The sequence below is a fragment of the Neomonachus schauinslandi genome, chromosome 4 (genome assembly GCF_002201575.2).
Source record: "Neomonachus schauinslandi chromosome 4, ASM220157v2, whole genome shotgun sequence".
NCBI classification, from domain to species: Eukaryota; Metazoa; Chordata; class Mammalia; order Carnivora; family Phocidae; genus Neomonachus; species Neomonachus schauinslandi.
In genome coordinates, this window is record NC_058406.1 from 39455935 (window position 1) to 39470758 (window position 14824).

At 37.2% G+C, this 14824-nt stretch overlaps 1 protein-coding gene and 2 pseudogenes across 3 annotated transcripts in view; all 3 read right to left on the reverse strand.

Annotated features, from left to right (window-relative positions):
* FAF1 (Fas associated factor 1) overlaps positions 1-14824 on the reverse strand; it is a 500302-nt gene that overhangs the window by 280608 nt on the left and 204870 nt on the right. For all 3 annotated transcript variants that reach the window (XM_021684282.2, XM_044914506.1, XM_044914505.1), the window contains exon 5: positions 2961-3052. In XM_021684282.2, the coding sequence (XP_021539957.1) occupies positions 2961-3052 (92 nt within the window). The remainder of the gene's footprint in view (positions 1-2960; positions 3053-14824) is intronic.
* Positions 4881-11639, reverse strand: LOC110575323 (annotated as a pseudogene).
* LOC110575324 lies at positions 11830-13175 on the reverse strand (annotated as a pseudogene).

A 14824-nucleotide genomic window follows, 5' to 3' on the forward strand; every position in this document is an offset into this window, starting at 1 on the left:
ATCTTTATATCAAGTATTTGTAAGTCCTTTTGGAAGTGATCTGTGTTACCTCTCTAGAGTTAACATGCAAATAAAACACACGCATATGTACATAGGAAAATTATTTTTTACCTTTCTATCTTTCATTATTTTAACTGTTGGATTACTGATAAATGTTTACTCTTACTACTTGATCAAGTCACTACTGTCCTTTTGCTACACGACCATCCAAAGATTTTCCACTAAATCTTCCCCCTTAAATCACATACGGAATGAATATATAAATGGATACTTCCTTTAAGTCATTCATTCATCCATTCCACAAACATTTACTCATGGGACTATGATAGAAATTGCTGGGATGGGAACCTAATTTTATAGAGGCCTGTTAGAGAAAGTAATGTTTAAACTGAGACCTGAAGGATAAAATAGAGCCACCCATGTGAAGAACTGGGGGCAAAGCATTCCAAGCAGTGGAAGGTACAGGTAAAGATATAAAGTGCTTGGTTCTATTAGAAGAATTAAAAGGGGGTTTCTATGGCTGCATCATGGAAAGTGAGAGTAAGAAAGGCTGAAGATGAGGTTGCAGAGGTGAATAGTGCATAAAAATACAATGCCTTTTGAACTATGGTGAGTAGCTTGAATTTTATTCAAAGTGCAGTAAAAAACTGTTTTAACAGGAGAGTGATATAATTCAATTTATGTTCTTAAAAGATCATTCTGGCTGCTGTGTGGAGAATGTAAGGAAGAACCCAGGAAAGGAAGCTGGAAAAACAATGATGAAGCTATTACACTGGTCCAGGCAAAAGATGCTAATGGCCTAGATTAGGCAGCATGATAAAAATGCTGGAAAGTGACCATAGTTGACATATATTTTGGAGACAGAAGCTATAGGACTTACCAAAGGATTAGGTGTTGTTTGAAATGGGAAAAGACTGGATGCCCATATTTTTGGATTCAGCAGTGGCTATACAGTGCTGCTGTTTACTGGGGGGGAAACTGGTAGAGAAATGGTATGGAAAGGAAAACCAAGAGCTCCATTTTAAACACGCTAACTTTAAGATGTCATAAGGTATGCAAGTACTAAAGTGAATTACCAGTTTGGATACATGAATTCACAGAAGTATAACCTGGAAATATAAATTTGGGAGCAATCAGAAAATTAATGGCATAGGAATAGCAGAAATCACCTTAGGAAAAGAGTACATAGAAATAAGTAACTGAAAATATTGTTGGTGACAAAAGACTATGTTCAAATATTAGGACAGACAGCTTTAAGAAAATTTTCAAAATAATTGCCTTTCTCTTTACAAACTACTGAAAATGCCATGTGCAAATGATTCATATCCATAGATTTCTCAATAAATGAACAAATAAATGATACAGCCATATAAACTAATGCATTTTAGTGTTTTATTTCTGCTGAGGTTGTTGATTTACTCAGATAGCATTTCTTTTTATTTTTTAACCTATGTTTCAATTACAACAGCCATGTAGCACAAGGGGTCAGCAAACTATGCCTATGGGACAAATCTATCCCACTGACTATTTTTATATGGCCTACGATGTTAAGGATGATTTTTACATCTTTTAAATGGTAGGGGAAAAAAATCAAAAGAAGAGTATCTCATGATATGTGAAATTACATAAAATTCAAATTTCTGTGTCCACAAATAAAGATGTATTGGAAAACAGTCATGGCTCACTCTTTCACATATGGCCTACGGTTCCTTTCACACTACAACAGCAGAACTGAGTAGCTACAATGAGACTGTACTGCCCACAAAGGCTAAAATATTTATAACCTGGTTCTGTATAGAAAGTCTGCTGACCCCTAAAATAGTACATCACTAACTTCTACCTAAATTTATAAATATCTTGCTAATGTGAAATTCACATAAATATCTTATTGAAATACTCCAAACAGGGCGCCTGGGTGGCTCAGTCGTTAAGCGTCTGCCTTCGGCTCAGGTCATGATCCCAGAGTCCTGGGATCGAGTCCCACATCGGGCTCCCTGCTCGGCAGGAAGCCTGCTTCTCGCTCTCCCACTCCCCCTGCTTGTGTTCCTGCTCTCGCTATCTCTCTGTCAAATAAATAAATAAAATCTTTAAAAAAAAAAAAAAATACTCCAAACATCTCCATATACCAAATGAACTCACATATATTTATAAGCACAATGTCTACCAGAAGTCACTAAAAAAGAACTGAACCAAAAGTTGAAGGTTCTAAGTTTATGCCTAGATATTGAAATATCAAGTTAGTAACTATGAAAAGATTTGATAATTATTTGCACTTCAAACATCTAAAACTTTAGCGTTAATTCATTTCTTTCCTTCCCTCCCCACTTTCTCTGTCAGACAAAGAAACAGAATGTGAAATATTTAATACCTGAGGCTGCTACTGGGTCCTTGAGAACAGCAACTACTGCCTTAAAATTGCAACACTTTATAAAAATTCTTAAAGTACAATTCATCCCATGTACTTGCCACTACCCAAGTAAACAAAGATTCTTACCATTAAATTTTCCAAGTTTGAAAAAATGTCTTATTATTATCTTTGTTCCATTATCAATATTGACATACATGTATACATTGTATATGACTTCTTTCAGGCCAGTAAGTAATTGTTCAGTAAATTATTATTCCAGGGCACTTACTGACACCCTATGAGGTCTGATAAAAAAGTAAAAGCTCTCAAAAAAGAGTACCAAACTAACTCCTATATTAACAGTTAGAAATAGGAAAAACATGCCATATAGTGTTCTCATTTACATACCTAACTCATTCAAAACTATTGTTGGTTTACCATGAAAATGTTTTAACTTGAAAAACACTGTTGGCTGATTCCTTAAACTAAGTTACTATTACCAAAATCTACTTCTGTCATATGTAACAAAACTAATAAAAACCAATTTTTATATATCATTTAGTCAATTGCATGACTTAACTTTCTTTTATTTCTAGGCAATTAAGAAACTCACACTGTCTTCCACATCTCCGGTCTTCCAGCCTTTCAACAGCATTTTAGACACAGGTATCTGAAGTTCATTTTCTAGAATCTGTTTAATCTCTCCTGTATAAATAAGAAAAGACTGAATATTACTAACAAAATAATGCAATCAACATTTGTCCATATCCAGGGCTACCAATAATATTAGGAATATGGTACACAGTCAATGACATTTGTCTGATGAATAAATAAGAAAATTTCCATATTCCAAACTTCAAATCTTTTTTTTTTAAGGATTTTTTTTTAAATTTATTTGAGAGAGAGAATGAGAGAGAGAGAGCATGAGAGGAGGGAGGGTCAGAGGGAGAAGCAGACTCCCTGCCGAGCAGGAAGCCCCATGCGGGACTTGATCCTGGGACTCCAGGATCATGACCTGAGCCGAAGGCAGTCGCTTAACCAACTGAGCCACCCAGGCGCCCCCCAAACTTCAAATCTTAAACAAATGTTGCCCCTTTGAAGAACTCAGGCTTCAAGATTAATTATGACAAAAGACTCTACAATTAATTAACTAGTTAATTAATTACATAGCTTTTTAAAAGAAATAGATACCAGTGATTGGGGCTTTGATTAGAAACAACGTATTTTAAACCAATCAACTAACAATACCACTATGTACTCAGCATGTGGTAGGAATAGCAGGTAAAGTATAAAACTTGAAGTGGTATAGTATAAGCAAAGCAGATTTTAGAATGAAGATTTGGGTCTTGAAGAAATCGAGTATCTATTCTTAGTTTTTGTATCATAAAATGGAGAATAATATTGCCTTTCTTAACTATTTCCAGGGTCTAAGGATAAAAGGAAATAACATCCATGAAAGCAGCTGAAAAATAAAGCCAATGTATATAATCTAGAAGACAATTTAAATTATGTTAAAGAGAAAAGCAACAGAATTTCGAAAAGAAAAAAAAATGTATTGGATAAGTAGAGAAGGCTTTATGTGAGAGATGAGACTTAAACCCAGATTGAAGGATAGCTGGGTTGTGAAGGAGTGCCACACCAAAAGTTATTCTATTCAGTGAAGACAAAAGACTTAAAGGTAAAAAGGCAAAAATGAACATGATGCTAATGAAAAACAGTGAGGAATCAAAATTTTCCCAGTGCTCCACAAATTATTTTTCAGGAATCAAGTCTACTTATAAATCAATCAGCTAATTTCTAGAACTACAGTATATTAAGCAGATTGTTGAATCAGAATATAAAAGTATTGCATATATCTACTTCTATTTGGTTGCTGCTAATCCAGCCTTTTTTAAAAAAACTTTATTTTTAAAAGTATACTTTTTCATACTTTATTTTTAGAGAGAGAGAGAGAGAGAGCGCATGAGCAGGGAAAGGGGCAAAGGGAGAGGGAGAGAATCTTTTTTTTTTTTCACCACCATAACAAATTTATTATTCCAACGGCACTAATACAGCTGGAGGTGCTCACGGTGACACCACACAGCTTCCTGCCTTCTAGCTTCTGTCCAAAGAGAAAGGTCTACCTGCTTGTTCCTTCCCCCTTTCTGGGGGGAAAATCCACTACGGACCATTTACCCAAATAAACCTCTTAATGCGTTGTTGTTTTTTTTTTCCTTGGACATTTGAGTTTCTGAAATGGAAAAAGTGTTGAGTGTCCCATGCCGCCTCCCCCACCCCCACCGGCCAAATAAGTCCCTGCTGCCAGGGCATTTCTGTTGCTTCTGAAATCCTGAAATAAATATCTAAAGAAATGGCATCAAGTGTTCACATTGAGTGATGGCACTGAGTGGGCCCCAGAACCTGTCAGGTAGAGCGTCCCCGTGGACAATCTCAAGGTGTTATGGAGAGTGCCAGGGCTTGTTGCTGTGGTCGATCGTCAGCCAGATACAGTGCTGAGTCCCATCCGGGGTAGTGGGAGGCAGGGGAGGGCTGCCTACAATTTGTCCAGGGCCGGGATGCCTTCCTTCAGGCCTTTGCGCTTGCGTGTTTCGGCCACCACCTGGCTGGGGCGGCTGGTGTTGTCGAAGGGATCCCCTGGCAGGATCTGCCAGTGGTCAAAAACTCACTGGGGGAAGGCCTGGCCGCCAGTATTGGACCTCAGGTCAGCAGTGAAGCCAAAGGACTCATTCACGGGCAGATAGGCCTTCATGACAAACATGCGGGTGCCGGCCACCTGGGACTCCTCAAACACCTGACCCCGCTTCCTGTTCAGGACACCGTAGATGCCACCAACCACTTGTTCTGGACACTGAATCTCCACAAGGTAGATGCGCTCCATAAGCTGGAGCTGGGCAGTCAGCACACTAGCGTAGAGGCAGCGCCAGGCAGTGGGGATGATCTGCGCCCCCCGCGCTGGATGGCGTCCACATGCAGGGTCACGTCGTGGACATCAAAGCGCACACCACACATATTCTCTTCACACAGAGCCCCCTCTTTGGTGGCCCACTGGAAGCCAGCTACCATGCTATCCTGATCTCATTGAGGTACTGCACACCCTTGGTGATGTCTGTGAGGACATTGGTGCCAGTGCCGTTGGGCCGAAGCACCAGATCTTGCGGGCCTCAGCCACATCCCACTCATACTTCTCGGCCAGATAGTGGGCCTGCTGCTTGAGCTCCTGCCAGGCGGACACCTCGCCCTTGTCAATGTCCTCAGCCAGGCCGTCAGGGAAGGGCCGTGCCTTCATGTACAGCCGGTTGTGCTTGTTGGGGAACTTGGACAGGCAGAGCACATTCGACTCCTCACTGACAGTCTCACGATAGGAGACTACGTGGTCAGATTTCTTGATGGGAATGCAGGCATGGTCCTCCTCCAGGTTCTTCAGACAGATCTCCAGGTGCAGCTCCCCAGCCCCTGCAATGATGTGCTCTCCAGACTCCTCAGTGATGAACTGCACCATAGGGTCCGACTTGGCCAGCCATCTCAGACCCTCCACTAGCTTGGGAAGGTCAGCCGGATTCTTGGCCTCCACAGCGACCCAGATGACAGGGCTCATGCTGAACTTCATCACCCACATGTGGTGGGCATGCTCAAAGGTAGTGATGGTGCCAGTCTTCACCAGGAACTGGTCCACACCCACCAGACCCACAATGTTCCCACAAGGCACATTTTCAATGGGCTCCACCTAACGGCCCATCATCAGGATTGTCCTCTGGATGGGTTTCAGGTACAGGTCCTCCTTCTTCCCAGGGGTGTAGTTGGGTCTCATGATCCTGACCTTCAAGCCAGTGGACACCAGCCCAGAGAACACACGACCGAAGGTGTAGAACCGACCTCTGTGGGAGGGAGAGAATCTTAAGCAGCCTTCATATCCAGCATGGAGCCTGATGCAGGCTCAATCTCACAACCCTGAGACCATGACCCGAGCCAAAATCAAAAGTCGGACACTTAACTTACTGAGCCACCCAGGTGCCCCCAGTCTATACTTTTAGATTAACATATAATTCAACCCCATTTATAATAAGTGATTAAATACTGAAAAAAACTGAGTGTTATATATTAAAAGAGGAAAAATAATTCCATGCTGAAGGAAAAGGAAAAAAACTTAGGCTACACAAGTACTATGGAAATACAGTTGCCAAAGTAAGCAGTGCTACAATCAAACACTTCATGGCCTTAGTGACAAAGTTTTACTTCCCCAAAGAAAATTCCTGTCTGGGCACTTTTGATAGTGATTAAACATCATAATATATTTTACAAGCACAAACTTTTATCAACTTTGGACTTCAAAAAAATGTCACTGCTGACAAAGAATTGTTCTTTTATGGAAATGGTGGAAAAAATAAGCCATACTTTTTATATCAAATATATATAAACATTGCCTTTTCGTTTATGGCTAAGGTTGGTATTTCTAGAGCTGTACTTGTCTGGAATTGAGCTTATGCTCTTGCAAGTCTGCCCAGTGCTTTCCTCTTAGAAACCAATCTTCACCTGACACTTCTATAGACTCCTGGAGATACTATTAGCATTCACAACCTGAAAGAAGTTTCTTAAAGAAAAAACAAAAAGAGATCTTAAGTTGAAGTTGCAGTTACTCTTTGCAACAAGCTTGGGTAACATACAAAAAGTCTAATTCCACAGGTAGAGAAGAATAGAAAATGAAACCAGAATCTTGACAGCAACCTGATTTCCTCATATTTTAAAAACTTATCTTGTTGGTCTCAATTTCTTCTTCTATAAAGTGGGGATAATTATAGTACCAACACTTCATTGGGTTGCTGCATTAAATCACATAAGACATGGAAATATTTTATATTAGTATGTGTCTCAAAAAATGTTGGTTATTTTGATTTGTTATATTAACTAAGGTAATACACACATAAATGTCTAGCATAGTACCTGGCCAGTATAGATTCTAAATAAACAGTAGTTATTGTTTTAGGGATATCCAAAATAATATAGGTCAGTGAAGTACTAGAATGCAGCAAGTTTCAGAGCCAGTATTCATATCTGGGTCTGCCTGACACCAAAGATCTTAACACAAGATGGCACTGCCACTACAGCATCCTAATATGTTACTTGGAAAAATGAAGCTATGCAGATGTCATTAAGAGCAGTCCACTGAATTTGCAAACCATATATCTGGTTTGGATAAGGAGTTAATATCCAAAATATATAAAGAACTCACAACACAATAGTAAAACACACACACACACACAATCCAATTAAAAATGGGTAAGCATGGGGCGCCTGGGTGGCTCAGTCAGTTAAGCGTCTGCCTTTGGCTCGGGTCATGATCTCAGGGTCCTGGGATTGAGCCCTGCATTGGGCTCTGCACTCAGTGGGGAGTCTGCTTAAGGATTCTCTCCCTCTTCTCTGTCCCTCCCCCTTGTTCTTACTCTCTAAAATAAACAAAATAAATCTTTAAAAACAAATGGGCAAAGGACCGGAACAGATATTTTTCCAAAAAAGATATACAAATGGCCAAGAGGTAAATGAAAAGGTGCTCAGCATCACTAATTATTAGGGAAATGCAAGTCAAAACCACAATGAGATATCACCTCATGCCTATTAGAATGGCTACTATCAAAAAGACGAGCGATAATAAATGCTGGCAAAGATGTGGAGAACAAGGAACCCTTGTACACTGCTGGTGGAATTGTAAATTAGCACAACCACTAGGGAAAACAGCATGGAGGGTCCTCAAAAAATTAAAAACAGAACTACCATATGATCCAGCAATATATTCAAAGGAAACAAAAACACTATGTCAAAGAGATATCTACATCCTCATGTTCATAGAAGCATTATCTACAATAGCCAAAATACTGAAGCAACCTAAGTGTCCACTGATGGATGAATGAAGAAAGAAGTTATGATGTATGTGTACATTTCAATATTCAAACGTAAAAAAGAAGGAAATCCTGCCATTTTTGATAACAGGAACAGACCTTGAGGGCATTATGCTAAGTGAAAGAAGTCAGATATAGAAAGACAAGTACTATATATCTCACTTATATGAGGATCTAAAAAAAGAAAGAAAGAAACACACAGAAAAAGAGATCAGATTTGTAGTAACTAGAAGTGGAGAGTTGGGAAGTGGATGAAGGTGTTCAAAAGATACAACTTCCAGTTATAATATAATAAGCACTGGGGATATATCACAAAAAGATACTCATACCCCTTTGAAACAAAAACCTCCCACCCAACCACTGATCTTCCTTCTCGCTCTAAAGATTAGTTCTGTTACCTTTTATGCCTGGGTTCTTTTGCTCTGCATAATGTTTTTGACATTCATCTACACTGTTATGTGTACCAATAAGGTTCTTTTTCATTATTTAGTAGTATTTCATTATTTTGTAAGGTAGGCAGCTTCTGAAATCACTTCCAATGCTCCCCACCCTCATGGTATTCATGACGTTTGTAATTCCCTCTCCCATGAGTGTGAGCTGTACCAAGTTACTTCTAATGAAGAGAATATAATAATGGTGATGGGATGTGACTTCTGAAATCAGTTTTAAGACTATGGTTTCCATCTTGCTAGCACCCTCTCTCTTGCCCTTTACTTGTTCTGATGAAACCAACTGCCTTGTAAACTGGTATAGAGAGAGGCAAACATAGTAAGGAATAGAGGGCAGCCTCCAACCAAGAGTGAGTGAAGAGCTGAGTCTCGGCTCAACAGCCAACATGGAAATGAATCCTGTCAGCAACCACAACAGTGATCTCAAAAGTTTATACTTCCTTAGTTGAGCCTTGAGATGACATACTAATTGCAGCCCATAAGAGACCAGCTAAACCATGCCTGGATTCCTCATCTACACAAACTGTGAGATAAATTGTTTTCTTAAATCACTAAATTTTGAGTCATTTGTTACAACAAATAAAATACATATGGATATTGCACAATTTATATATTCTCCTGCTGATAAACATCTGTTTTTTTCCCTACTGCAAATAAAGCTACTATGAACATTGTGTAAACCCTTTTGTAAATATGTGTTGATTTCTCTTGAATAAATACCTAAGAATGGAATTGCTAGACTGTATGATTAACTTTATTTTAAAAACTGCCAAACTGTTTTCCCAAGTGATTATACCATCATGAATCCCACCAAAGTTCCAATGGCTGCATATCACTATCAACAAAAAGAATTTTCTGTCTTTTTAATTTTAGTCATTCCAGTGGCTGTGGTTTCTAACTATGGTTTTAATTTGTATTCTCTGATGATTAATAATAACTAATGACACTGATCATCTTTTTGTGTGCTTAATGGCTATTGCCTATCTTCTATAAAGCACTGAATAGATGCGTTACAAGTGGACCTTGCATTGTTCTTAATCTTAAGGGGGGGGGAAGAATTTAGTCTTTAATTATCAAGTATATTAGTTGTATGTTCTTCAGCAATGTGCTTTATGAGGATGACAAAGTTTCCCTCTGTTCTTACTAGTTGTGAGTTTTTTTATTTTACAACATGAATGGGCATTAAGTGCTTTTTCCTCCACCTACTAAAATGATCAGATGAATTTTCTCATTTATTATTCTAATATGGTGAATTACAAGAATGATTTATAAGCTGCTAAACAAGCTTTGCATTCCTGAATAAACTGACTTGACCATGAGGTATATTATATACATGTGTATTTTATTATATTTTACTGAATTCAACTTGCAAATTTTTTTAAGATTTTATTTATTTATATTTGAGAAAGAGTGAGCAAGAGAGTGCACGAGCGGGGTGGGGGCAGAGGGAGAGAGACAAGCAGACTCCATGTTGAGTGCAGAGCCCAACTTGGGGCTTCATCTCATGAACCTAAGATCATGACCTGAGCCAAAATCAAGAGTTGGACCTTAACCAACTGAGCCACCCAGGCACCCCAAACTGCAAATATTTTGTAAAGAATTTCTGCCTCTATAATTTTAAGAAATATTGGTCTGTACTTTTCTTTTCCTGTAATGTCTTTGTCTGGTTTTAGTATTAGAGTAATGCTGATTTCATGAAATGAATTAGGAAATACATTGTCCTTTCTCTATTTATGAATGATTGCTAGTATTTCTTCCTTAAATATTAGATAGACTTTACCAGTGAAGTCATCTAATATTGGGATTGCTTTCTGGGAAGGTTTTTGATTATCAATTCAATTTATATATTTGATGCACACCTATTCAGATTTTTTATTTTTTCTTCTGTTGGCTGTAATCTGTACCTTTAAAATAGTCTTTATAGCTTCTTAAAGTTTGATATATCTTTTAAATTTACTGGCATAAATTTGTTCTTGATGTTGCCTTATAACCCATTTAACATCTAAAGGTTCCTTTCATTTCCAATATGAACAACTTGTGCTTTCTTTCTTTTGTTCTTATTCACAGTATCAAGTGAATTATCAATTTTATTCATCTACTCAAAAAACAGCTGTAAGTTTTATTTTGTTCATTTTCTCTACTATTTATCCATTTTCTGCTTTATTGATTTCTGTTTGTGTGTATACACATATATAATTTGCTTCCTTCTATAGTTACTTTGGAATTTTATTTGCTCTTTTTTAAAAAAATTCTTAACAGTTCTATTGTAATTGACATGAAATAAACTGCACATATTTAAAATCTACAATCTCGTAAGTTTTGATAAATATATCCAAAAAGTGAAATTCATCATACACAAGTTTGTAGGTTTATGCATAAAAAGGTTTTTTATGCCCCTTGGTAATTCCTCTACACTCCCCTTACTTCATCCCCAGAGAACTGCTAATTTGATTTCTGTAACTATGGTTTAGTTAGAATTATCTATGATTTTATATAAATGGAACTGCATTAATATACTTTTTAAATCTGGCTTCTTTCATTCAAAAAAGTCTGAGGTTCTCCCACATTGTTGTGTGTAACAACAGTCCATTTCTTTTATTCCTAAGTAGTACTACATTATATAGATATACAACAAAGTGTTTATCCATCCACTGGTTTATGGGCATTTGGGGTTATCTACAGTTTGGTGCTTTTACAAATACATTGCCATAAACAATAATGTACATGTCTTCATAGACATGCTTTCACTTCTTTTGGGTAAATCCCTAGAAGAGGAATGGTCATTGTATAATAACTTTGTAGAAAACTGTCAAACTCTTTCCTGAAGTGGTTTCTACTGTGTTATCGTCAAATTTACTAATCTTTTCTTCTTCGCCATCTGTTAATCTTACCTGGTAAATTTTTTATCTCAGACATCATGGTCTTCATCTCTAGACACTCAGTTTGGGCCATTTTAACATTTTCAATGACTTATTATTTTAAATCTTTTCTTTTTTATTTTTATTTTTTTATAATTACATTAGACATTTATTTAAAGTAATACATTTGCAGCTCAAATAGTTCTAAATTGTACATTTCATGTTTACACAACTTCTTAAAAATATTTGTAGGACAGCTGCTACCACAGATTTCAATTCCATGATTATTTCTTTGCCCATTCTTCTCTTTTATTTCCCAAATAACTTCTTTCAGATATGGTTCAAAGTAGAATTTATCCTCTTCATATTTTATCCACTGCTCTTTAGGCAAAATCTGCTGCCTCATAGGCAGGTCCAGTGCTCTCTTAATGCGAAACATCCTGTCGTTATAAAGGTTCTCAGAAGACTTCTTATGGCCTCTTTCACAACATCATTCTCAAATATCACCTTGCACTAAACCCAGTTTACTGAACTCTGCCACCACAGGCAACCACAGGCTTACTCACATTTTTGACCCTTCTCCTCTCTCTTTTAAATGTGAGCATAAGAAAGCTATAAAAACTATTTTAAAATGTCCATACCTGCTAATTCCAACATCTATGTCAGTTCTGAGTTGTTTTTAATCTCTCTCCTCATTATGGGCCAGGTTTTTCTGAATCTTTGAATGCCTGGCAATTTTTATTGGATGCCAGACATTGTGGATTTTACCTTGATGGGTACTGAATATTTTTTTATTCCTATATTCTTGGGCTTTGTTCTAAAATGCAGGTAAGTTACTTGGAAACAGTTCAATGTGCTTGGGTCTTTCTATTAAGATGTCAGTGAGTATCAACCAAGTAGTACTTAATCTAAAGCTAATTATTCCCCGTTACCAATGCAAAAGCCTTGAATACTCTATCCAAGCTTCATGAATTATGAGGTTTTCTTTTCTAGCTTGTGAGCACAGATACTATTCCTAATAGTATTCCTTCTAAGCCTTTTGGGTGGTTTATTTAGCTGTTTTAGGAGTGAAGGTAAATCTTGTTGCTATAAGTCGAAGGAGGGGAGGGGACACTTTTCCTACTTCTTAGTAGAAGGGCTGATCATTGCTTTTAGAACTTTCTTCTTTTGTAATTAAGCATTTGAACCACAAATTTCCCTCTCAATACCACTTTGTCAGCATCAAACAATGTTGGTATGCCATGTTTCCATCTTAATTTAGTTCACAATATTTTCTAATTTCTTTTGTGATTCCTTCTTTGACCTAGTTTATTTAGAAATATGTTAATTTCCAAATACATCAGGATTTTCCAGACTCTTGATTTCTATTAATTCCACTATTGTTAGAGAACACACTTCACATGATTTTTAAACTTTTAGTGACTTATTTTATGGCTGAGTATATTTTATGCCTTAATGAATGTACCAACTGCATATGAAAAGAACGTGTATTTTGCTGTGATTATGAGGAGTCTTCACACTTCAAATAGATCAAACTGGTTGATATGTTGTTCGTATTTGCTGTTGGTCTGAACATTTACTATGAGAAAGGAGTGCTGTAATCTCCAATTACCACTGTGGGTTTGTCCATTTCTCATTTCAGTTCTATCAGGTTTTGTTTCATATACTTTCCAACTCTGTTATTAGACATGCACATTTTTTTTTAATTTTATTTATTTATTTGACAGAGAGAGACACAGCGAGAGAGGGAACACAAGCAAGGGGAGTAGGAGAGGGAGAAGCAGGCTTCCCACGGAGCAGGGAACCCGATGCAGGGCTCAATCCCAAGACCCTGGGATCATGACCTGAGCCGAAGGCAGACACTCAATGACTGAGCCACCCAGGCGCCCCAGACACAGGCACATTTATGATACCATGTCTTTGTGATGACTGTGATGAGTTGCCATTTTCATCACAAAATGTCTCCATTTGGCCTTAATAATAATCCTTGTCCAGAAGTACTTCATTTAATATTAACATAATACAATAATATGTTACTAACGTAACATTTCATATCCTGATTAGCATTTTCCTATATATATTTTAATATTATACTTTATATTTAAAGTGGGTTTCTTGTACATATATTTGGTTTTCCTTTTTTATCCACTCTCACAACCTCTACCTCCTAATAAGAATGTGAGATAGGGGAGCCTGGGTGGCTCAGCCAGTTGAGCTTCTGACTCTTGGTTTCCGCTCTGATCATGATCTCAGAGGGTCAAGGGATTGAGCTGCATCGGAATCCCAGCTCGGTGCACAGTAAGCTTGGGAGTCTTACCCTCTTCCTCTTCCTCCCCTTTTACCCCTCCCCATATGTGTGCACACATGTGCACGCTCTCTCTAAAATAAATAAATAAAATCTAAAAAAAAAAAGAAAAAGAAAGAAAAGAATGTGAGATAATTTATATAAATTGTATTCATGGCCTTATTGTTTTATATTCGTCCTATCTTATTTTTTATTTTGGTATTTCTTTCTACCTTCATTTGAATTTATTATTTTTAGGTATTCCATTTCATTTCAACCCTTGGCTTAATAACTATAATCTGCATTTCACTGTTTTAGTGATTGCTCTTGGGTTTACAATTTGCTTTTATTTATTTTTTAAGTAGGCTCTTCGCCCAGTAGGGAGCCCAACACAGGGCTTGAACTCATGACCCTGATATCAAGACCTGAGCTGAGATCAAGAGTCAGACACTTAACCAAATGAGCCACCCCGGCACCCCAATATGCATTTTTAACTTAACACAGTCTGCCTTCAAATAATATAGGACTTGTCTTATAACAGTATACTTATATTCTCCTTTCCTGTTGTTTGTGTGTTTTCATACATTTACTTCTATATAATTCATAAATGCCACAATATACTGTAATTACTTTCACTTTTCAAATGTCTCTCTTTTTAAAAAATTATAAATAAAAAATTTCTCATATGTACCCAAATATTTACAATTTCTGGTGCTCTTCATTTATTTGTGTTGATCTAATTTTCCATCTGTTATCATTTCCTTTCAGCCTAAGGAACTTCCTTTAACATTTCTTGTAGCTTCTGTTTGTGTGAAAAATATATTTAGTCTTCATTTCTGAAAGATACTTTTGTTGGATATAGCATTCTAAGTTAACATTTTATTCCTTTAGCACTTGAAAATATCATTGATTATCTCCTGGCTTGCACTGCTTCTGATAAGAATTCTGTAATCATTATTTTTAAATGTTTCCCTATGTGCAATGTGTCTGTGTTT